This window comes from Passer domesticus, chromosome 14 (assembly GCF_036417665.1).
Source record: "Passer domesticus isolate bPasDom1 chromosome 14, bPasDom1.hap1, whole genome shotgun sequence".
In the NCBI taxonomy this organism is placed as follows: domain Eukaryota; kingdom Metazoa; phylum Chordata; class Aves; order Passeriformes; family Passeridae; genus Passer; species Passer domesticus.
In genome coordinates this window covers 8975063-8998432 of record NC_087487.1, presented here as the reverse complement: position 1 = coordinate 8998432, position 23370 = coordinate 8975063, and the positions used below count along the sequence as shown (strand labels likewise).

The following is a 23370-nucleotide window of genomic DNA, read 5'->3' as shown; positions in this document are numbered from 1 at the left end:
AACAATCTAATGACAGTGCAATATCTGGTAAATGGCCATGTCTCCCTCAGAACAACATATAATCAGGAAGCAACAGAATTCAGACCTTCATTATTCTTCTGGGCGCTAATACCCAACAAGAACTGTCACTTCCCCATAGGCTTCCTCTCTTCTAATTTTTGAGGACACCTATCATTAAGGAGACACAACCAGCGAAAAGAGACAAGGCGCCTGCAGCTCGGGGGGGGGATAGCCACAAGAAGACTGACGGAAAACCCAGACGGGAGAGGCGACGGCAGCGCACAGGACCGTCACTCCGGTACCCGCTGCCCCGGGAGCCGCCCGCGGCCGCGCAGCGCAACTCGTGTGCGGAGCGGCCAGGAGCCGCCCCGGCCCCGCCCCCTCCGCCCGCAGCCAATGGCGCTCGGCGGGGCGCCGCTCTCAGCCAATGGCGCTCGGCGGGGCGCCGCTCTCAGCCAATGGCGTTCGGCGGGGCGCCGCTCTCAGCCAATGGCGCTCGGCGGGGCGCCGCAGGCGGGCGCGCACCCGGCGCGGCTGCGAGCGGCGGAGGCGGCAGCGGGCAGCGCCGGGCTCTCCTCCTGCCAGCGCCGGCCCCGCGCGCCGCCAGCATGGACTCGGACTCCGCGGAGCTCAGCGAAGGCGAGCTGGTCTCGCCCGCAGGTAAGCGCCGGCTGCGGGCGGGCGGGCTCTGGCTCCGGGTCCCTTCCCGTCCCCGCTGCCGGGACCCCGCGCGGTGCGGCGGCTCCGGGCACAGCGCAGCGCTGCCTCCCCGCTGCCGCGGCCCCGGCAGAGCCCCGCACCGCCCCGGCCGCCGCGGCTCTCGGGGACGGGACCCGCGGGCTCGGGGCTGCGGCGCCGCTGGGCTGTGACAGCGGGTTGAAGAGCAGCGCTGCCGCCGTGGTGCTTTACAGCCAGAGGCTGCGAAGTTTTCGGGGGTTTGGTCGCGGCTGTTCCGCGGTCGCTCCGGGAGCGCCGCGCCTGGAGCCCGTACAGAACGGGAGACGAGCCCCCGGGCTGCCGGGCTTTTGTTTTCAAGTCTTAACTTGTCACAGGAACCATGCTGTCTGCTTGCTGCAACCCACATAGTTCTTGGATGAGACAGAAGGGAAAAAAATGAAAAACCTCTCCTGCCCTTTCCAAACCTCCACGATCTCGTGTCTCACGCGAAACGAACGGTGGCTGATGTGCCCTAGTCAAAGGCTGTCCTGCACACACGGTGAAAACGGGGACAGCAAACTTGTGCGAAACACACAGAGGTGGGTTCGCTCTGCCAGCACAGCGCGAGGCCCAGAGACGGGCACACCTCTGGGTGCCCCACCCTTGGGACCCTTGTCACCCTGCCCGCAGCAGAGCGGGCAGCAGGGGTGTCACACACACACAGGACTGGGCTGCAGGGGTGTCACACACACACACAGACAGGACAGGGCTGCAGGGGTGTCACACACACACACAGAGGGGACAGGGCTACAGGAGTGTCACACACACAGACGGGGCTGGGCTGCAGGGGTGTCACACAGACACACAGACAGGACAGGGCTGCAGGGGTGTCACACACAGATGGGACTGGGCTGCAGGGGTGTCACACACACGGCTGGCACCTGACAGATGCTGGGCTGTCACTGACACCAGGTGCAGAAGGAACCTGTTTGACCTCCAGCTTCCCACAGTGAAAGTCATAGACATCCTTCTCTGAAGCCATTTAACTGGCATCAGATGCAAGTGCAATTGGAATGATGCCTCAAATAGTCCCAGTGATCATAATAAATCCGAATGGAAAGTTGCCGTGTTAGGTTACTAGATCTTTGAGAAAAATCTTTTCACCATAACCAGTCCAGTTTGGACATGTACTTCATCCCAGCTAACACCCTCCTGCATTCCCAAAAAGAAGGATTTGAACACCAATATTTTAACTACATAGGCAGAAAAGCATATTTTGTGAAATAGTTCACTTATCCTATTAATACAGCAGTCATAAACAACAGTAGAAAGTCATGAGATAAATGTGTTTTGTAGTCTCCCAGCAGAACATTTCAGAGCATAATCTTAAATCTAATTCAGTTTTGAATTCTAGGGGTATTTACTCCTGATACCTTGCTTTGTATTTTCTTACTTGAGATCTAGAGAATTAAAGAAGACCAGCAACAGGTCACAGAGCTCCTTATATTCACAGAGCTCTGTTAGGCTGAGCTTACTTGCAAAGACCACCAACAGCTATAATTTTTCATCCAAACAAATCTTCCAAGCCAGGCATGAAGAGCAAGTTACAAACATTACATTTATAGACAGATTAATATAATAGAGCTCCTGCCAACAATTTACTCCTGTTCTGAATAGGAATTTCTTTTAAATAAATTTAAAGTAACTATGCTCAGAGATTACCATAAGTGGTTTTCATGTCATCACTTGCTAGCTGCCAAGAGCTGATGTTCATCAGTCTCCTTTCCTCTTTTCTGTTCCTTCCTTGTTCTATTTAAGAGAAGAAAAATCTGGCATTTTGGCCATACATGGCAGATGCCTATGCAGTAGAATAAAATTGGAATACAGAGAAAACTTGGATGTTTTGTCTTACCCAGCTGCAATTTTTATTCCCTGCGCTAAAGAATTTCTCTTTGTATCCCCCATCATCTTCTGAAAAATCGATATTTTTGCTAGATTCCCTTTGGTATTTTCTGTTCCCTGCCATATGCACAGTGCCTCTGTGTCCGTGGGTGTTGAGGCAGGCTGTCAGTCACTGCTGCAGGCACAGCAGCTGAGGGGCTGCAGCGTGGGGCTCAGCCACCACCTTGCCCGGGAGGTGCCCAGCCCACAGCTCAGAGGGCAAGCACGGTGTCTCGGGGGAAAATCTGGGGTGAAGTCCTGCTGGTGGTTTGATTTCGGAAACTGACTTCAGTACAGCTAGAAATTTGCACTGAAACTGACAGCAGCCCCGGTGTTTCGCTTGCTCTCCTCCTTGCCAGCCCTCAGAGCTCCCGGGTTTCAGCTGGCACGGTTCAGCCTGCCTGCCGGACTGCTGAGGCTGCCCGATTGTCTGAGCCCCGTGGGATGCACTTTGCTTCGTCTCCAGGGCTCCACCACGCTGATGCAACACAGATGTTGAAAGCACAGGGATTTCAGGGGTTGCACTGCTGGTGCAGTGCTCTCCCAGCCCTTTGTTCTGTCCCAGTGAGTGGCACCCTTGCCGTTCCTGGGCTCACACGGGTGTGCAGGACGCTGCCTGGTGCACCCCCACCATCTGCCACACACACGTGGCTTCCAAGAACCAGCTGGAATCTTGCTCCAAGATCCCAGCAGCCTCATTTGCCTTAACAGCCCTCTTAAAACTTGAGTCTCAAGGAGGCAGGAGTATTTTTCTATATTTATTCCAAACACGTTGTCACAATAGCATCTTCATATTCCTTTGGTGCAAACAAAAAGCTCCTTGTATATGAGCAGTGCAAGATGTCAGCTGTACTTTAAAGCAAACAAACAGCAAAAACCACCACACCTCTAACAACATTCAGCTCTACAGCCTTGGCTCCCACAAGTCTCCCACGCCCATCTATTACTGCTCTGCACTCAAGGTGTCTATAGGGTCAAAAAGCTTTGGTTTTCAAAAATGGTTACTCATGAGACAGACTCCTATTAAGAACATTAAAAAGGTCTTCATGATTCTGAAAAAGTCATGTATTGTGGTGCAAAAGAAGAAAAGTTACATGCTTGCTAGCTAATGAAAGTTCTAGTTTTACTGCAGAGGTGACTAGTCATTCTTTTTCTTGTCCTACAGAAGAGCTTTTAAGAACTGAACAGGTAATCTTAAAATAGAACATTGTTCTCACTTTTTAATGTCCACCTATTGAGAGGTTGGGTTTCAAAAAAGCCCTTTTCAATAGAGTAATGGTCTCCTTTCCCTCAGTTCTTTCACAGTCATCCTGCCACATGAAAGAATGATTCTCCATGTCATCTTTCAGAGTAACATTTCACAGAAATTCAGGTCATCACCAACAGAAATGATTTTGCAGTGGGTTTGGAAATTCTGCATTTAGGAGAACAAAGGTGTGAGACCTTCATTTGGTGTGCCTTGTCCTAGGTTCCCTGGCTGAAACAGGCAGGAATTTGGCCAAGTAGCTTTTATGTGTACTGATTTAAGCCTTTATGCAAGCCACTATGGCACAGCATGGTTCTTCATATTTGTTTTAATGGAGTTGTTATGTTACAGTAGTAACATAAGATAACGAGAGGCTAAATTGCCTGTATAAAACAATACAGATAATCCTCATTAAGTTTTAACATACTGTGCAGGACAAACTTGCTGGTCCCTTCTCTGGGTTTCCTTCATGGAAGTCAAAAGATATTTGGCCTAGGAAAGAGCAGCTTGTGCTGCAAGTAGAGCTCTAAATTGGTGGCAGGGGTTTGGGATTTTGGGGGTTTTTTTAAGGGTTGACAGCGTGAAGCCTTGTATACAGCTTTGTATAATGGCAAGGATAACGAAATGAAGGTGACCTTTATCACCAGGCTTGTATCCATAAGGGCAGTGGGAGCCTGATTGTGACTTCAGTACATCTTCAACAGAGTCAAGATCTTAGCACAAAAAATGGTAATGCATTTAAAATTATTTGATAAATAATCTGAGCTTTTCCCTGGACAATAAATATATACTTGGTAAAAAACCCAATGAATTTAAACATTATTTCCTGGGGTAAAATGACCTCTACAGTCATGAATAATTTTTCTAAAGCTGTACTGTTATTTGATTTGCAATGCTTAGCAAGTAATTTTTTCTGCAAATTATTTATCATGTTATGTGAACTGTCTGTAGTTCTGTGATGTTAATCTTTGAAGCCTGTTACATATCTTAATCACTGTTTTACAGAGTTAATGCCATTCAAGAGTTAATATATTCTTGTAAGTACAAAATTAATCAGAAAGGGTAATGAAGACATTTAAGATTTATTATTTGAGGCATCGGTAACATGCTTATGTGTAATGCAAGTAGGCATTGTTCAACCTTTTGCAGTTTCACACACACATTTGAAAAATAGAGCCTTTGCCCCAGGGAATACTTGTGTGAAGGAGGAAGGGTTTGGTTTACCAAAGCCTTGTTTTGATTCTACATAGAATGTTCCAAATCAGATAAACAATAATATTTATTAGACTTCAGACAAGCCAGAAGAAATAGTAGATAACATGTTCTAGGTATGAAAACTAGAAAAATATTTAAAAAGCAAAGAATTTTTATGAAGCTCTTTCTAGCAACTATCTAATAAAGGCTCTCCCTTTGCTTTCTGCTGGACAACAAAGGAAAACAGAGCTAATTAAAAAAGATGGACAGACAACAGACATGAGCTAACATGCCATGGGACCCGTGCACCAGGCTGTTTCAGGGCTTTCTGGATCACACTGCAAACTGAGGCAAGCCCAGGTCTCTGCCAAGAGAGTGGGCAAGAGATGCTTTGGGATGAGCAGGCAGCAGCAGCCAGGGCCAGGATGTGAGCCAAGAGCCTGGCTGGGTGAATTTTTTCTTTTAGTGTTCCCTCCAGGAATCACCTGGGCTGCTGATTTGCATACAGACCCCTCATTAGCACAGCAGCTGCCAGTTAGAGAGTCTTGTCCAGCAGGAAAAAAAAGAGAGTAAAAACTTTAAAGGGAAAAAATTCTAACCACACTGTAAGGATAGTAAAGACCATAAATAATTCCACTTTTATCAACTGGACTAGACACCTTGGACAAACAATAATTCACTTGAACAAGTCAGTTTGTTTAGGGTTCCGTTCTTAAAATCAAGTGGAAATATGAGCTTCATGAAGCACTGGATGGAAGCCCAAGCTCACCTGCTCTGCAAGATCATGACCAAGCTGTTCCCCCACCTGAAACTGTGATGCTGCTAGCAGTCACTGAGCAGGAGGCCTCCACTCTTTCTAATATGTGGATATGGACAAGGAATTTACGATGGCATATTAAACTCATCAGTAGGAAAATTAAGCAATTGCTGCCACACAGCAATTATTGGCCATTCCTGTCTGCCTTGCCAAAGGTCTGGGATGAGACTGAGTTCTATTTAAAGTGATATTTTGGCAGTAAGGAGTGACCTGTACAAAGCAACGAGCACACTGCCTCAAAAAACTCACACTTCCCCTTTGAAGAAATAAATCTCTTAGCCTTTCATCTCCTCTACAGCAAAGACTAAAAAGTCATGGTGGGAAGAGTATGTCACCTTATTTAGCTGGTAACAGAGCAATCAAGCTATAAATCCCAGGTGAAAAGGACAACAGTGTGCCAGACAGATGAGAGAGTTTTCCTGAAGACCTGGCCTGTGTGAGAAACCTTTGGTACTTTCATTCTATCCCCAACAGCAGCCTTAGAGTGACAGGCCCTCCCAGGAAGGCAGGAGAACCCTGTAACTTTCTGGGACCTCGCTGTTTTATCTGGTAAACTAAGCAGGACCTGGCTGTGAGCCCAAGCAGTGGTACACAATCCTCTAAACTGTTTATCTATTAATACTCTTCCTGGCACCGTTTCAGCCCATGCTAGATAGCCTCCCACTAAATGTCCTGGCATGAGACAGAGGATAACAGTGGCCAGTATGAATTAAACAACATTTGGAGTGTGGGAAAGAATTCAGCCTGTATCCAGATGGCAGCACAATGCATGGACAAAAGGTTCTGTGCTGGTGTACTTACAGACTGAGACCCTGTGGTCAGAGCAGGGTGCAGAGGTTCTTCACTCTTGCTCTGGCCTCTAATGCCTGCTCAGGGCTGTCCAGGGACCCTGCTCAGGGCAGCTTCCCTGGGCTGAGACCTGGGTTTGGAGCCCTGCCCAATTAAAAGTGTGTTATTTGCTGTTTGCCTGCAGAAATCTCTTAGCCAGTTACATTATGGGAGGTCATTTCATGGGCTGACAAGTGCAGCTGGAGGAGATTCATGGGAGGCTGGGACTTGCTGCAATAGCTACAGCTTCATAGCCAAGCCTCAGACATCATCTTGAGAAGCCAAGCTGAGCTCAGACATGGGCTGGTAGCCAGTGAGTTTTTCTGTTCTTTAAGGCAGAAATCTTTAACAAAATAGGCTGAGAAAGAGCAAGAGTCACTTTGATGTCTTTTCAGTGGTCACTAATCCCTCCTTGGTACAGATGCTGGTTTATGTCAGGTTGGAGCAGTTGGCTCTGCTCAGCCTTTCTGCAGAGGAACAGACTGACCAGAACCTCTGTGCAGGTGTAGATTTTGCCTGACATCTGTTGATACAACACAAAATAGGGCAGGAAGATTGCCATCTATGAAACAAACACTTCACCATGGAGATATAGTCTCCTAGGTCATCTTACTAGTGCTAGTTTAACGTGAAAGGCAATCTTCTGAAACACTAATAGTAAAAGTTAGCCTAATACCTCACTTAACACCATCTCATTCCTGGCATTGACTTTGTTTATCCAAGCAGTTTGTGTTGCAGGAAAAACTAAATTTTTTCTCTTTGAAGAAATGTATTAATACTATTATTGTGTTACTTTTTCCTTTTGGAATAGTTTTCCATTTACTTTTAGAGTCTATAGTTTACATGGTCAAATCACTGACAGATGCAGATCAAAACAAATACACGTTTCTTAGACTTTTCAAAGCCAGGGGTATTTTTTTTTTTTTTTACTAAGATAACCATCTTTTAGATTATTTGTTCAACAAAAGCTCTGTGCCATATAGTGTTATGCCAGGTGCATATGTGTAGCTTTAGTTTACTTGCATTTAATTTTAGCTTTGTGTTTTTGTGCATTTCCCTCTAACTCCCAGAAGTGAGAAGGAAGTCAGCTAAAGGCATCAAGAATGACCTTCATGTTCACTTCAAAGCCAGTTATAGTTGGTGCCTCACTATTTTTATACATTATTAATCATCTCCACTGTTAGGAAGAATGTTTACTAGTAGATACAAAAGTAATCAGTACAGTCATTGTGATGCACAGCTACTGGATTAATTAGAAAGTGATAAAGAATTGGTGAGGAAAAACATTGCCTGGAATTACAGGTTTAAGAATGGGATCAAAAAGTTCAAGCCTAAGTATACATAAAAAACAATTGCACAAACTTTGTACAGTGCCAGTGTGTCCCCTTCTTACCCCCTTGGACTAACCAGTGCTCTTTAAATCCACCAGAGTCTATATCACTAAGAGTAAGTTTCTGATCAGTGATTAAAACCTCACCTGTATCAGAAGGTAGCTCCTGGTGTGTGAATCTAGCCTGACCTCAGCTGAGGTTTCTCTGGCTTCTCTCTTACCTGCATTGGTTTTTAGGAGTCTATTTCTACACCAGTTCTTAAAGGTCAGATTATCCTGCATAAGAAGGATATAACACTTTGCATCCTTGGGGCAGATATAGCCCCAAGAGTGTTTACTCCTGCCTGCAGTCCTGTCCATTCCTCTCCCCCAAATCAAAAACCCACAGCCAAATGCAAATGCAACAACAAGAAACGAAAACAACCACCCAAAACCCCCAGACCTGTACACTCATCCAAAACAGTCACCACTGGCATTTCTCTGTAGAGCACTTCCCCTTACAGAAATCATACAGAACTGATGGAAAGCCAAGAACAAATTGTCTCAAGGACAGATGAATACCAATGTTTTCCACAATTCCATGATTTAACTTCATAGTTTGGATTAAATCAGATGCTGGAGGGCTTAAAGCAGTCCCAATACTTAGTAGTTAATCAGCTGGCATCTGTTTATCCTCCAAACCTGGATACCTCCTGTAGTTCTGAAGCCAAACTGTGAGCTAGGGCTCTTAACTAGTTGCTGTCCTTGACTTCTGCACGATTTTCTCTTGAACTTGTTGATTTTACTCTGTGCTAGGTGTCTGAAAGCCTAGTTGAAAGCAGCCACTTTCAGTGTCATGCTGCCCCATAGTTGTGCTGGTATAATGGATGTTTCCACTCCATCAGGAGCAGTGAGGGAGGACAGGCAGAAGCTCCTCCTGCTTTGAGAAAAGGCACATGGAGAGAGCAAGGAAGGTCTGAAGTCTCCTTGCACCCTTGCTTTGGCTGCCCCTGCCACCAAAGAGGCTGAGACCCTTGCAGGAAGGCAAGCACACAGATTTTGGCTATATTCTCCATCTTCTAACCTCTAGAATACTTTTAAATTCTCCCTTTTCCTATCCACCCTCATATCTTACACTAACAATTTGTGTTCATTCTCCAGATACCCACATCCTCCTAGCACTTAACTGAGCTCTCTTCTCTGTGCCTCAACCAGTATGCTGTCCTCCTCAGGCCTCAATTCTTCCAGTACTGATCTGATTTATTTTCCTTCTCAAATGCTCTTGGGTTTATGATTTCTACTGCTAAAAAAAGGGAGTAGATGCTGTGAGGTTATATTTCAAGAGAGGGGAAATTGATGGCAGTAAGATATTGACTTGGCATTGTAATTAAAGGTGCTAGAAACAGGAGCTAACATGCCTCTTCTGGCAAACAAAAAATACAGACAGTGGGCTTCCAAGTGGGATCAGGAAAGTTAATTTGATTTTGAAATACAGAAACAGGTAGATGCAATATTTGCCAGAAAGTGAGATAGCATCTTCACAGATAACAAGGGCTTCCCAGCTACTTCCAGAATGCATTCCTGAACAAACAACTCCTTGAAGAAACAGTATATCCTCACCCCTATAAGCTCAAGTCATTGGGCTTGAATAGCAGGTCCAGGGCAGAATTGCATCTGTCAGCAGACACAGCAGTCTGTGACTGTCACTGACCAAACGAGGTCAGAGGAGGACACTGTTTTCTAGTGATAGAGCTTAACTACAAGGAATAGAGGAAACCAGAGCCTTGCCATTTTGCAGAGTTGTGTTGAATCACAGAGTTGTGTTGAATCACACACAGATCACATGCAGATCTCCCTCACATGAGGTTACAAATATGTATTTATTAAAAAGTGACAATATGCTTTCATTAAAAAAATATTAGAAGAGAATTCATAGAAATTGCCTCTAGAAAGCAGTCAGAAGCTTTAAACAGCTGTGAAAAGGCAGTGAAGGCAAAATACGCTTCTGTAAAGTAAACTTGTCTTCACTTGGGACAAAACTGTCTATTTTGATTTTCTTCTGCCAATAAGACAAGGATGAGAGCACAGAAACGCACCGAGGGAGGCTTCAGGGAAAGGGCTGAAGCTCAGGAATTGCCAAGTAGGTACAGACTCACCAGAACAGTGCCCACATCCACCCTTCCACTCTGCTACTGCCTGGCCTGAGCTGAATTGAACTAAAATTGGGCCCATTCTGCCCTTTGGAGGATCAGCAGCCACCCTGACACTCAGGTTTCATCTTCCATCCCTGGAGAAGTCTCATATTTGTGAGGTTCCCAGACAAAGGAAGGAAATTATGAATCTGACTCCATGTTCTTAGAAGGTTAATTTATTATTATTTATATTATGTTAAAGAATACTATACTAAGCTATACTAAAGAATACAGAAAGGATACAGACAGGAGACTAAAAAATACCAATGAAAAACTTGTGACTCTCTCCAGAGTCCCACACAGCTTGGCCATAATTGGCCAATAAGTAAAAACAATTCACAGCAGAACCCAATGAAACAATCACCTGTTGGTTAACAATCTCCAAACCACATTCCAAAGTAGCCAAACACAGGGGAAACAAATGAGAGAATATTGTTTTCCTTTTTCTCTGAGGCTTCTCAGGTTCCCAGGAGAAAAATCCTGGTGAAGGGATTTTTCCAAAAACAATGACAGGAAAGAGAAACAAGATTCCCAGAAACAGGGTCCCCATTTTCCACCACAGCATCTCTCTCTGGATTGCTGGCTCTGTCCAAGCCACCTCACATGTCCTTGGTCAGCAGCTCCCTGTGAGTGACAGAGAGGGGACACAGTCCTGCCCAGCAGACAGGGAGGGCACAGCTCTGCCCTTCTCCCTTGGCCTGGCACAGGGCAGCAGGACATCTCCCACCACACCATTCTGCAGCCAGAATCTCTGTTGGATTGCCCAGGGCTGTGTGTGCCTTTGCCCTTCCGTGTCTGCAGGGCGGGTCACGGTTGTTCCTGCTTTTGGAGCTCTGTGTATTTACCTTCCAGAGCCTGGCGAGGGAAGCGCTGCCTTAGCAACAGCCCAGTAGTATTAAATAAGAGACAAGTGACAGGTAGGAAGAGAATTTAGGGTGATGGTGGGGGAGAGATTATTCAGTGTTTTCCATATTTTGGTAGAACAGAATTTAATTTCCTTGAAGTTACTGCAGTCAATGACAAGCAGAAGTGGGCACGTGAGATACCTCTGGCTGAGCACCGAAATAAAGCATGACTAGACATACCAAATAACCCATGCAGACTGCAAGAGGTTGTTTAAAAAATAATTATATACTTGTCACTGAAGAAGCTTTTCTATATTTATAATTCCTTTTTCCTCGTAGCCTCATCTGATGGCATTCAGATAGCATGCACATCCTTATGTTAAACAACCAGTTCTGGAATACTTCCCTTCTTTCCTCTCTTTTGCAGGCATTAAGGCAGCAGTTACACTTCTTAATGGGCATTATTTTAGGGACAGTTAAGGCCTATGCTTAGTCACTTCATTGTTGACTAAAATACAAACTCTGCTCATATGCCATTAAAGGGATTGAAAACAAATCTTTAAATAAGTACTTAGCTTGCTTTTAACGCAATGTGGTTTCTTTACTATGATAAAGTGATAAAAATACACATGAGATCATAAAGCTCACAGTAATTTTGTTGCTGAAGAAGTTTTACAGCTATCTACTTGAATTCATTTGGCTTGAAACTTGCCTTGGTCTAGCACCTTTTGAGTTGAAAACATTTTTTGTACAAACAGCATGTGACTGAATATAACTAAGCTTTTTTATACATATGTAAAGTGGACAACAAAGATTTTCCCTAAGTAAGGAAATGCTATATATAGAAGGAACTCTGAAGACTTTCAAGTCACAGCCTTCAGGAGGTTTGTTAACACCATCCCCAGGGAGGCAGAAAGACAAACAATAAAAAAGCAATTTCCTGCACAGGAACATAGAGAACATCAGAAACACCTAGTAAAGAGAACAGTGTTGTGCAGAGTGGAAGTCATTTATCCTGCTGGTTCACGTTTTTCACTCTACTAATCATCATTCTCTGTTACCACCAATGGGAGCTGCACACACATCAGTAGGTAACACTGAGTTTTAAATATTTTTAATAAATGTCACAACCTGAATAAGCCAGAGAAGGCATAGCCTCCACAACTCTTGAGATGTATAGTGTGGAATAACAGCTCTGGGGAAGAAAGAATGCTACAGGGTTTGATTGTGCCACCAGAACTGCAGAGCCAGTGGGGACAGAGGAGTCTCTGCCCTAAGCAGCACCATGGCCAGGAAACTGCATCCCATGGGAGTCACAGTGCTGCTGCTGAGGGAGAAACCCTGCATGCACACCTTGTGCAGCTCCTGCTCAGCCCTTGAGGGTGCCAGACCTGGATTGTGGAAGGAGCTGGTCCAGATGCTCTCACTTGATTTTTTGCCTTCTGTCTTTTTAGCAGACACACCACAAAGGAGTTAATAAGATCACAAACACACAAAATTGGTATTTAAAGTCACTTCCACTTGGGCTCACAGACACACAGCTTTCATGATGATAGAGGGGAACAAGAAGCTTGTCTATAGCAAAATAATTAATCCTGGGACAGTGCTGCCTGAGCCATTGAAAGGCTGATTCTGCAGTAGCAGTTATTTAGACAGAGCAGACATCACAGAAGAAATGTTAGATGGCTGCACTGAAAGGGTTTAGGAAGTGCAGGATGTGCATGGATGTGTCAGATTTCAACAGATGGGTTGCTGATTTGGGGTTTATGTAATTCAGAGCTGTTCTAACAGAGTACTCAGAGACAGACATGCAGAGTAACAGAGAATGGCAGCATTTAAGAAGCTTTGCCATGTTTTCACATGCTCATTTGGAAAAAGATGGAAAGAAAATATCCAAATAAGTTTTTCCTTCATAAAAAACCCCAAACACATACACAAAAAAACCAAACAAACCTGCAGTGGCAGGAATTCTTTGCGTGACATCCCAGTTAGGTTTGTGCACCAGTAACACTGTATTCACATTAAACCAATTTAGTACATTGTAAAAGGCACCTGTAATCGGTATATCTTCCAAAATACACCTTGCAGCTTTAGGTTTCTGTTAAATAACACCTTCCTGAATTTCAAAGCAAATGAAACTGGAAATTTAAGGACACTGCAAAGATACTGGGCTAATTTCTCTGTGCAACCTCCCATATGATAACTTTTCAAAATCTGGTGGATAAAGTACTGGGCTGTCAGCAGGATCCTAATGACAGCCTTAAGCAAGTTTTTCAGTTGTGTCTATTTCTCCTCCCATTCCTGGTCTTCTTTCTCTATTTTTACCTTCACTATTTTTAGATGAGGAATGTCTGTCATTACACTTTTGCAGTGAGAACCCTGAGATGTTTTATGAAAAGCATGTGAATACTAATATTAATGCAGAGCATGGTCCCCCATGGTACTTTTATAGGTACATTATCAGAGGGCTTCCTTCCCTACCAGAGAAAAAAATCTGCACTTCTGCAGTTCACACATCATCTTAAATGTGAAAGATACATATGCATTCAATAGGGACTTTCAGAAGTTGTTCATAAAAAAGACTGCAGTTTGTACACTACTTTATCTTAACCAGACTTGACTTTTTGTCACATTAATCAGATGACTGAAATTATATTTTTCAATAAACAGTGCTACTGCATATCATAAGACGAAGGAATGTTACAAGCAAAAGTAGAAAATTCATATTTTTATCAGTTGAGCTAAAGGGAGCACACATTTTTCTCCTCCATTTTTCCATTTGTTTCTGATTCCAACTGTTTTGCTTTCTGGCAGTGAAAATATGTTTGGAATCAAAACAGACCTCTCAATTTGAAGTTATCCTGTGTTACTTTGCTTTTCCCTTTAATATGTTCTTTCTGAAATGAGGAAAGCCATTCACCCAGAGAGAATTTACCAGAAAGGGTTTGGCAGCATTAACCTGCTGATGACTGCTGGTATATTCTTTGATCCAAGTCTTTGCAAGGTGGGATCAAGCACAAAAAAAAGATCAAGTGTTGGACACAGGAATGGCCTCTGTACACACACCATGGTGTAACACTCCATCATCCATGAGAAACCTGCTGGAAGCCACAGGGAAAAGTGTTCCCACCTCACACAGAGCCACTCCCTTCTCTGCAGCCCAAGTTTTATTACTTGCACAAAGGTGTTTGTGTGGACTTCACATATATAACCCACCCACAAAATCATCTCAAGAGGTGCTTGCTGCCAAGCTCCCTTGTGTGCAGGCCAAGGAATATGGACATTTTCCAGTCCTGTCTGTTAAGCCTTCCCTGCAGGAAGCTGGCTTCCTAGGGTGTGAATTTGTGCTTTAAAACCATCTGCCCTACGCTGCTTCATCTCAGGCAGTGCCTGAGTGCAAGAAACACTAAGTCCTGTTCAAAGGTCACAAGGTCTGGTCACCTGGCTCCAACCCCCAAATTCTACAAAGCCAGATGAAATACAACAAACTCCAAAGGCAGCTCCAGCCAAAAAACAGCTTTTCATTAACAGAGCTCCAAGAGTCACCTTGCTTGTAGAAACACAGGTTAAAGACTTCCTAGTAAGCAGCTGTAGTGGATAGTGTTATTTTCATTCTCTGACTTCTCAAGATCAGTTTATTTAACCTAGAAATGAAGTCATGGCAAGACAACATTTTCCACAGTCACACATACGGGAAGAATGCTGAGCCCTGTTATTGCACAGAGGGATCAGTGGCTGCTGGAGGGACAAGAGGCACTCAGCAAGCTTGCAGCCAGGGAGATCCAGCCTGACTTTAGGAAAATCAGGGTTACAACCACTGAGAAGGAACATCTCAGACAACTATCTCTTCTAGCCAGTTAGCCTTATCAGAAAAAGAAATGGATTAGATGATTGATATATAAGATTTTTTCCCTTCAACCCCAGGTTTCTATGGCGCTGAAACAATACACAGCAGTTCAGAGCTGTAGCTCAGTGATGTAAACAACCATTTTTTACACCAAACCTGACTCACTTTCCATGTGAGCACACAGAATAACCTTTGCCAAAACTCAGTCCTTAACTCTATCTCGTTTTAACACTGACAGTCTTTTAGATAAAGCCTCCAATTGTTCTGGAGGGTGTAATTCCTTCACTTAATAGCTGTGTAGATTGCTCCATCCTAACATCAGCCAAACAGCCCCTGCCACCTGCACCTCATTCAGTGATCAGTTACCTAATGACATTGCAGGTGATTTTTAACACAAACATTGCTTTCCAAGGTGTAAATGCTGACAGTTCAGTTGCAGAGGCTCATAAAGACAGCTGAAAAAAATAAATTAAAAAACATACTCGAATATCCTTATCCTCCAATCCACAGCAAGCCAAAAAACCATCGATGGCATTGAGCCATGAGATCAAGTGCACCCCTTGTTATCAGATCACTTTCACAATCCATTCTCATCTCAGATTGATTCCTCCCAGCCTCACCTGGGGTACTGCTGACCCCTAATTGCTACAGCAGGCACTGCCCTGTAGCCTGGACTGGCCTCACTGTCTGGAAGCCAATGTTCCTGCAGGAGCCAGGTGCAGCCACCCCCTGTGCCAGCTGGCTTTGAGAGCAGAAAAAGAGCCAGCCCAAACCATCAGCAGATTGTACCTGGTGGTCTGTCAATAATATTTGTACTTCCATACCCCACAGCCACTATTGACACCTCATGGCAAACTTCCCCCTCTTAATTAATAGCAAAATATATCACCCATAGGTAGTTGTAGATACAACTTGACTAATGCCTACTAGAAGCAATTTGTGGGTATAAGTTACAGCTGGAAATAAAGGAAGGGGGATTTTATTTAAAAATACACCATCTACTCACAGCCTGCAAACTGATTATTCATTGATTTACAGCTCAACAGTGCAGTGGGGCCAGGAGACAAATGAATACCAAGTGTAGGTGCTGAGGAGCAGACACACGTTCTGTCAAACTGGACAATGTAATTTTATACATTAAACATCTGGGGTTTTTATTTTAATCTTGTTATAACACAGCTATATATAGCAGGAAAAAACAATCTTACTATAGTAGACCTGTTCCTGAAGTGACCTAAGATAGACTAAACAGACCATCTGTCTTGGGAATCTGATTTTTAACCAGAAATAAAAAGGAATGTTAGAACCTATGAGTTATAGTTAGCCTTAGTCCTTATTTCATAGTGCTCTAACTTTCCCCTGGAAAAATGTAAACAGACTGAAAGAGGGGGAGGAAAAAAAAAGGTTTTCTAGTTTTATTGCCTAGAGGGAAGACAAGGGGGAAAGTCATTTTTCCTCTCAGGGAGAGAGCTGCAAAGTCTCTCTGAGCTGTACAAGAAAAGCACTCAGAGCAAAAGTACTGAAGTGCAATGCACAAACAGGACTACTATAACAAAGTGATTGGCATCATGTTCAGCTATGCTGCTGCCAGAAATAAACTTATCAAGCCTTGATGATATTCATTTGAATATTAAAGGAGATACACATTCATTGCTCTTCTAGATGAAATAAAATACCTCAATAGAAAGCAGTTAAAATGATAATAAACAATATTCCCAAGGACCATGTAAACTTGCACTACAAGAAAATACCCTTTCTGTGAACTCCTCTTGAGCATGGAGAATGTACTTACTTAAACTGATTAATCCAATAGTTTCCTCTCTTTGTTTCAGACTACTAATTAATATCTCTGCTTTAAAAAAAAACAACAAACCAACCAACAAAAAAAAAATTTAAAAAGCCAAAACCAAACACAACAAAAAAGAAAACCACACAACCTAAACAGGCAAAAATCATTGCCAAACTAGCTTTATTTTAAAAGTCAGGAAATGAAGAGGTGTCCTTTAAACCCATAGTCAGACTGGCTGGTGGAGGTGTCACCACACAGTGCCAGGGGAATTGACTCCTTGATTCTTGCAAAACTTTGCCAAATGCCCTGCCAGGCACCACTATGAATGTATGAGTAAAGAACTGTAATGTCAGGTTTGTACATTCAGCTTCTTTCAGCAAAAACAATAAAAACCTTATACAAGTAGCTGGATCCATTCTCAGTTCCATGACATAATGAAACAGAACTACAGCAACCATGCAGACAGCCCCAGGTTCACCTGTGCCTGCTGCCAGAGCAGCAAAAGGACCACAAACCTCTACCCTACACAGACCTGGGGCACTGTGACCAAGCCACCATCTCTCACAGAGGTTTTGCCTGCAGGCCCCAGGTGGGACAGGGCTCCTTCCAGCCCAGCACACCACGCCTCACAGCAGCAAAACCCCAAACAACCAAGCACATTGTGATACCAGCAAAGCAACTTCTCACAACAAACAGCCCCAAGCAGGAAAACCAGGAGCTGCACACTCACCTTACAAGTCTTGTGTCCCACGTTCCAGCCTTCCACAGCCACCTGCAGGATTCTGCAGGCTTTCCCAGGCTTCCCTGCAGGGATAACCCCCCTGCCCTGCCCTCCCACGTTTCCCCAGGTGCCGCTGGTCAGTGCAGCCCTGGCTCTGCTGATGGGGAGCACCTGGGGCCAGGGGGGACAGCAGCACCGTGCTGGGGCCAGGGCTCTCTCCCAGGAGGGTGCCCCTGCACAGGGGCTGGCAGGTGTCCCCATTGCACCCCTGTTCTGCCCTGGGTGCCAGGAGGGTTTGCCATCCCAGGCTGCAGCCCTGGCACAGGGGTGGTGCAGGCACTGAAGTCCTGCATCCTGCAGGGGTTGTGCCCTCAGGTGACCCAGGGGACCCCCAGTGCTGGCACAGAGCTCATCCCTGCCGTGCAGCCTTCCCAGGCAGTGTCACCACGTGTGTCTCCCATGGCTGCACCTCCCGTGTGCCTCGGACACACCACCCAAAATGTGGCTACCTGCCTCAGCTGATTATGAGCCATCCATTTTTGTCCTAGTTTGGTACTTCAAAGTCTGCGTTTTTGGTTTTCTACTTCAGTCATTCCTGTGTTCAAAAGCAGAATATAAATAGGGTCACAGAAACCAATCTTCCATTTCTTCCAGAATAAAAATTAAGTCTGCACTATTGACATCATCATATGGAAGTAGCAATCACAGAATAGAACTACGTGGTGAGTCATAAAAGGATTCATCAAATATTAAAGGGATTTGATTTTTAATTGGACTTTCAGTGGTCACTTTTTTTAATTCTGTCAATAGTTTTGAAAAGCATTGACAGAATTGTCTTGCAGTATAAAGTTGGTTAATACATAAAATAAGTATCTTCAGATCAGAGTAAGGCAATTTAAATGCTCAAAATACCTTATTAGGATTAAGAGGAAAAACATAATTACCTGCTACCAATTTGCTACTAATAAAATAGATTTTTGTTTGTTGTGTAACACTGAAGCAAGGCCTGACCTTGCAGCTTTAGTTTGGTAGAACTCTCATCAAGTGAGGAATTGGTGCTAGACATAAGTCATCACATGGGAATAATGCAGGAAATATTTTTCTAATTAAGCCTTACAAGTTTTTTTTTGTTTGGTTGGTGTTTTTTTTGGAGTAGCTAGCAGGTGTCATCAGCTCTGGGGAAGTTAAATGCTTACCTGTCATCATGGACTGGGAAAAGCACACAGTCAAGAGCCTAAAAGGGACATAGCACTGAAGTAGGGGAATAGAAATTTAAACTTCATTTACTGTCCCACTCGTAGGTTAGTCTAGGTGGAAGTTCTCAATCTGGAAATGATGTTATTTGGGTCTCTGTCTCACATCCTTTACCATGTCTTTCATGGTTGCTAAGAAACAGCAGAGTAATCATTGGTACTTCAGTCTAAATTGTGGTTAATTAGCTGATGTGTGAAGTGGGATCCCTGCCATGAGCAGAAAGAGACACCGTTCATGTTTAAAAGCACAAACCAACACAACTGACAGGCTGAAGATTCGTTCTCAATCAAAATGTTCAAATGCTAAAAAGCTTTGGAAAGTTTACATTTCCTGGAGTGGTTTGTAACACATGGGAAGGATAAAGGAATCATGATTAGCTGTGTCCCAAAATCTGTCCTTTTGCAGGCCTTAATGAAAATTCTCAGCTTGAGTGTCAAATCTGATGGGTACAAACAAAGATGATGTGATTGGATAAATTAAAACAAAAGGAATTTGTTTTCTGACATGGATAACATATACAGGAGGAAAAGGTTACAGCTTGGGAGAAGGTGGGAAGTAAAAGATGCTACTGGGCTTTTTTAGGAGATTTGAAGGTATAATTTTATGTGGAAATTATTTGGGACTGGAAAGGTTTAGGATACACAAAATAACTGATTATCCTTGCCTTCTGTATATCTTATTTACCCAAACAAGGGTAAACATCATAGTCTTCAACAGAAATCAGTCTTGGCTGTGTCATTTGCCAGGGAATTTTCTAATTAGTGCCTTTGTTGTAGTCAAACAATCTTGTCATTTGATTTCCAAACAGGAGTGAAAATTCGGTATTTCATTAGGAAAGAACAATGAACAAGTGCCTTACACTTGAAGTTCAGGGCAGATCTGTCATTCTCTTTCTAGCAAATTTGAGATAGCAGTGAGATAGTTTTTTAACTAAGTCAAGTAAGAGAATTTTAAATACCTCAGAAACTGATTGCTGTGAAAGCTTTTTTTTTGTACAATTTTAGATAATATGCAATTTTCTTGTTCTGCTTGGAGAGGAAAACAATATTTTGCTTCAGTGTCTTCTCCCATTTCTTTTCAAATATGGATGTTATGGAGAGACATTTCTAAGACAAGTGCAATGAACTTCTCAGTTCTTACTGAGCAGAGACTCTGACAGACTATCTAGGTGTTAGCATTAATAACCATCTCAATCTATGCTCTGTTAGACAGCCTTCATTTTAGTAGTTATTTTTAAGACCCAAAATGCTTTGTATGCTGGTTTATTAAGCAGTATATACACTGCAAACAAAAAGATATTTGTGTTCATTATGCTTTGAGAGCCTTCAAATTACAAAAATATAGAAAATATGTTTTAGATCTTTATAGGTTAAAAATATGTCTATTTTTGTGTGTGTTGCTATTTCCAGAGTAGGATTCAAAAGTTGTTACTCTGATTGTTTTTAAAGCTTCTGTTTTCCTTCCTCTCCCCGATGGTAGAAAGATTCATACATCTTGTAACAAATCAATGTTTATTTCATTTTGCTACTGATTGGGATGTCAGATTGCTTTTAAGATGTATTGTAAATAAATAGTTTGAGTGAGCCCACATTGGCTGTGCCCCAGAGGAGAAGCTGTGGCAATTTTTGGAGCAGCCCAGTGCTATTTTGGACATGAGCTGAACAACCAGCCGTTGTCACAGGGGCAGAAGGAGGTTAAAGCAGGGGTGGATGCAGCCTGACCCAGGAGAGGAGGATACACTGTGCAGCCAGGAACACACAATGAAATCAGTGAACTGAGCAGAACTGGGGGTGGAAGTGGGATAAAACTTCCCTTTCTCCCACTCTTTCACCTGTTGATCCCAGCTCAGACTGTGACATTCACATGGATAAAAAAGATACCCATAAGATGCACTTCAATGAGGACCTAAAGAATGTCTATTGCTAGGGACTTCAACAATCTGGGGGACTCTTCAGGGATCCTTTATGTATCCTATTGCCCTCAGATAACACAGTATTAAGAAAATCTTCATTTCTAGCAGGGAAATACCATCCATGGTGGATCATGGCTTGTAAGAGATTCACAGAAGCTTGCTGGCTTGTGAGAATACAGTTTTCAGAAGCACAGTGGACATTCCACAGAAATCTGTTGAAGCCACGGTGTTTGAAGCACATAAGTATTTTAGTATTTTGTTACTCTTTAAATTGTAAAAATGTGGTGAGGCATATAACTCAATGGGATGGGGAGTTTTGTTACCAATTCCCAAAAGTAATGCATCATTTGATTGTAAGGGTTGTTACTTGAGGGACTGACAGCTCTACCTGGGCCTAGCAGAGTGGGTTTGCATTTTTTGATAGGACTAGTCTGTGAGTAAAGCTAACCATGAGTTGGAGTAGCTCAGCTTTGGTAAGACAAACTCATCCTCAGTGCTGTGAGTGCTCTTTGGCTGATGCCTCACAGACCACCTCTCTTCTGCCTTGCTCCTCAGCACTGCACTGCCCTGGAGCCCCTGGTGTTCTGGCTGTGCAGTGTGAAAGAAAAGCAGGGATATTCTGCACGTGGTCAGGAACCCTGCCCAGGGCACATCACGCACTACCTGAATTCTGTCAGCAGAAAACATTCTCAGCAAGAGCTGCCTTTGAGTGTCTCCCACACAGAGATGGCTGCAGCATCAATATAGGCGCTACTTCTGTGCCCAGAAACCAACCTGGGGTCCTGAAACCAACCCCAAGAAATCTTTATTGAAAACAGTAGACAGGTCTGTAGTGCCAGTCCCTTAAGGGATGGACAGTGGGCTGCATGGCAGGGCAGTTCCACTCTGTGGGAAGGAGAGTGTGTGTCAAGCCCTGCTCTGCCTGCAGGACTGATGCATGTTGTTCCTGGGATGCTCTTGGAAAAGCTGGTGGAGATGCAGACATGTGACAAACGGATTTGGCTTCCCAAATCCTCTGGCTGGAACTCCTGAGCATGGCATGGGCAGCAATAGCCACTGCTGCAGCACCTGAGCTGTCCCAGCAGAAAGGGAGGAGCTGGCAGGACCTGCAGACCCCGGGCAGGGACCGCATTCCTGCATTCCCAGTGGCAGGCTCTGGCAGATCTCTGTGCTCCAGCGTTTCAGCTTTCAAAGGAAGCTTTTGGAAAAAGGCTATGGAACAGCCACTCAGTTTCCACTTGACAGAAAGCAGCAGTTCAGTCCCACTAACTGTAGATTCTTTTTAGAGAACAACCCTAGAAATGAATCAGTAAAAGGCACAGCACAAAATAGGCTGCTGTTTCAACTGGCAACTGCAGAATGCACTTGTGTTGGGCTATTTCTGTCTTCCTCGTACAAGAATAATTTCCATCATTTTAAATCATTTTTCCAAGTTGCACAAGCTGGTTTCATTTTCCAGCACTAATCGAGGAGAAACCTCTACTTCAATCTTGTAAACCATCATGGGTGAGTAGGTGAACCTGTAACAGAGCTAAATAAATACGCCTGATACCCAAATGAGTTTGTTATCTGCTCCAGAGCGGTGAGAAAAATAAAAATTCTGATTAAATCTTTGAGTGGCAAACTTCCAATCCCAGCAATAAAGGCAGGCCCTATGTGCTCTGGAGCTGACATATTTCTTCAGCACAGAACAAAGTGAGCTCTGCAGCAACGATGGCTGTAGCCAGCTCTGGGAAGGAATAAGCACCCCAAGGAATAAGCACTCAATAGTCTGCTGCAGTGTTTTCAGTGTTCTATTTAATTTTGCAGATTACGTAACTTTTTTGAGTTCACAGTGCTTACAGTAAATTTAGGTTTATAAAGACTTGACTAGGTTTTCATAATTACCTTTTTCTCAGACATCTTGGAGAGAGTTCATAGGCTGCTGTGGTCTGGATATGTCCTCCAGGTCTACAGTCTAGGACTCAGCCTAGACATAAAGATGTAACATCTATAATGTGCTTCACCCAGGAAATAAACCAGTGGAGAATTGTGGAATTTTTTCTCTATCAAGACCTGGTACCAGTGTGATACCACACAAGGGTAGTGGTGCATGACATCCCTGTAAACATCTGAGCTTCATCCAATACAAGGAGGAAAGGGAATGCTTTAGGGCTTAGTGATTTTTTTTTTGGTCCAGCATTTTTCTTTTTAATTAATTTGTTCTTTATTTCCTCTCCAATAAATTAGACATCATGGACTTTCATCTGTCTCTTTCTATAAGCTGAACTGCACAGGCACAGCTGTGGAAGTCAGTGCTGCACTCTTTACTCAGGTTTTTTAACACAGCCATTATCAAAGATTGAACATTACAAATATAAATAAGCTATCTGAAGTTAAAAGCTTTGAAGCTTTGTATAATAACTGCTTCTAAATAAAAGCAAGGACTGAAGCACCAGCAGCAGCACTTACATGGACAAGAAAGACACCTTTCCTGTAGGGGGTACCTACAGAGACACCTCCTGCACATGAAAGGAGAGCAAAGAGGAGACGTGTGAGACTTCACTTGCACGAGGTTAATGCATTGTCTGAGTCATGAAAAAACAGAGGCAAGAACACAGGATACTGAGAAGTTAAAAAAGAAAAAAACAAACAATTCAGCCTGATTTAATTGGAAAGCATCACTTGGCTGGCTTCTTCAGTAATTGCTGGAAGCCATCCCAACTCTTTATATATTTAGGAGTGATACAATTCAACTCGTAAATAATTTTTTAATAAGCGACAGTGCTCCCAAAGTATGTGACTTAACCCTTCAATGTGTATGAGAAATAGGGTTGTT

At 43.6% G+C, this 23370-nt stretch overlaps 2 protein-coding genes across 5 annotated transcripts in view; one reads left to right on the top strand and one right to left on the bottom strand.

Moving 5' to 3' along the window:
• GLDN (gliomedin) overlaps nucleotides 1-17788 on the bottom strand; it is a 93291-nt gene extending 75503 nt beyond the window's left edge. For 2 of the 4 annotated variants that reach the window (XM_064388623.1, XM_064388626.1), the window contains exon 1: nucleotides 17396-17784. In XM_064388623.1, the coding sequence (XP_064244693.1) occupies nucleotides 17396-17647 (252 nt within the window). In that variant the 5' untranslated portion in view covers nucleotides 17648-17784. Of the gene's footprint in view, nucleotides 1-17395 lie in introns of all 4 variants that reach the window. The other 2 variants (XM_064388624.1, XM_064388627.1) reach the window with 2 other exon arrangements.
• The window catches only part of TNFAIP8L3 (TNF alpha induced protein 8 like 3), a 44718-nt gene continuing 21791 nt past the window's right edge, over nucleotides 444-23370 (top strand). The window contains exon 1 of the mRNA XM_064388633.1: nucleotides 444-660. Coding sequence (XP_064244703.1) covers nucleotides 459-660 — 202 coding nt within the window. The 5' untranslated portion in view covers nucleotides 444-458. The remainder of the gene's footprint in view (nucleotides 661-23370) is intronic.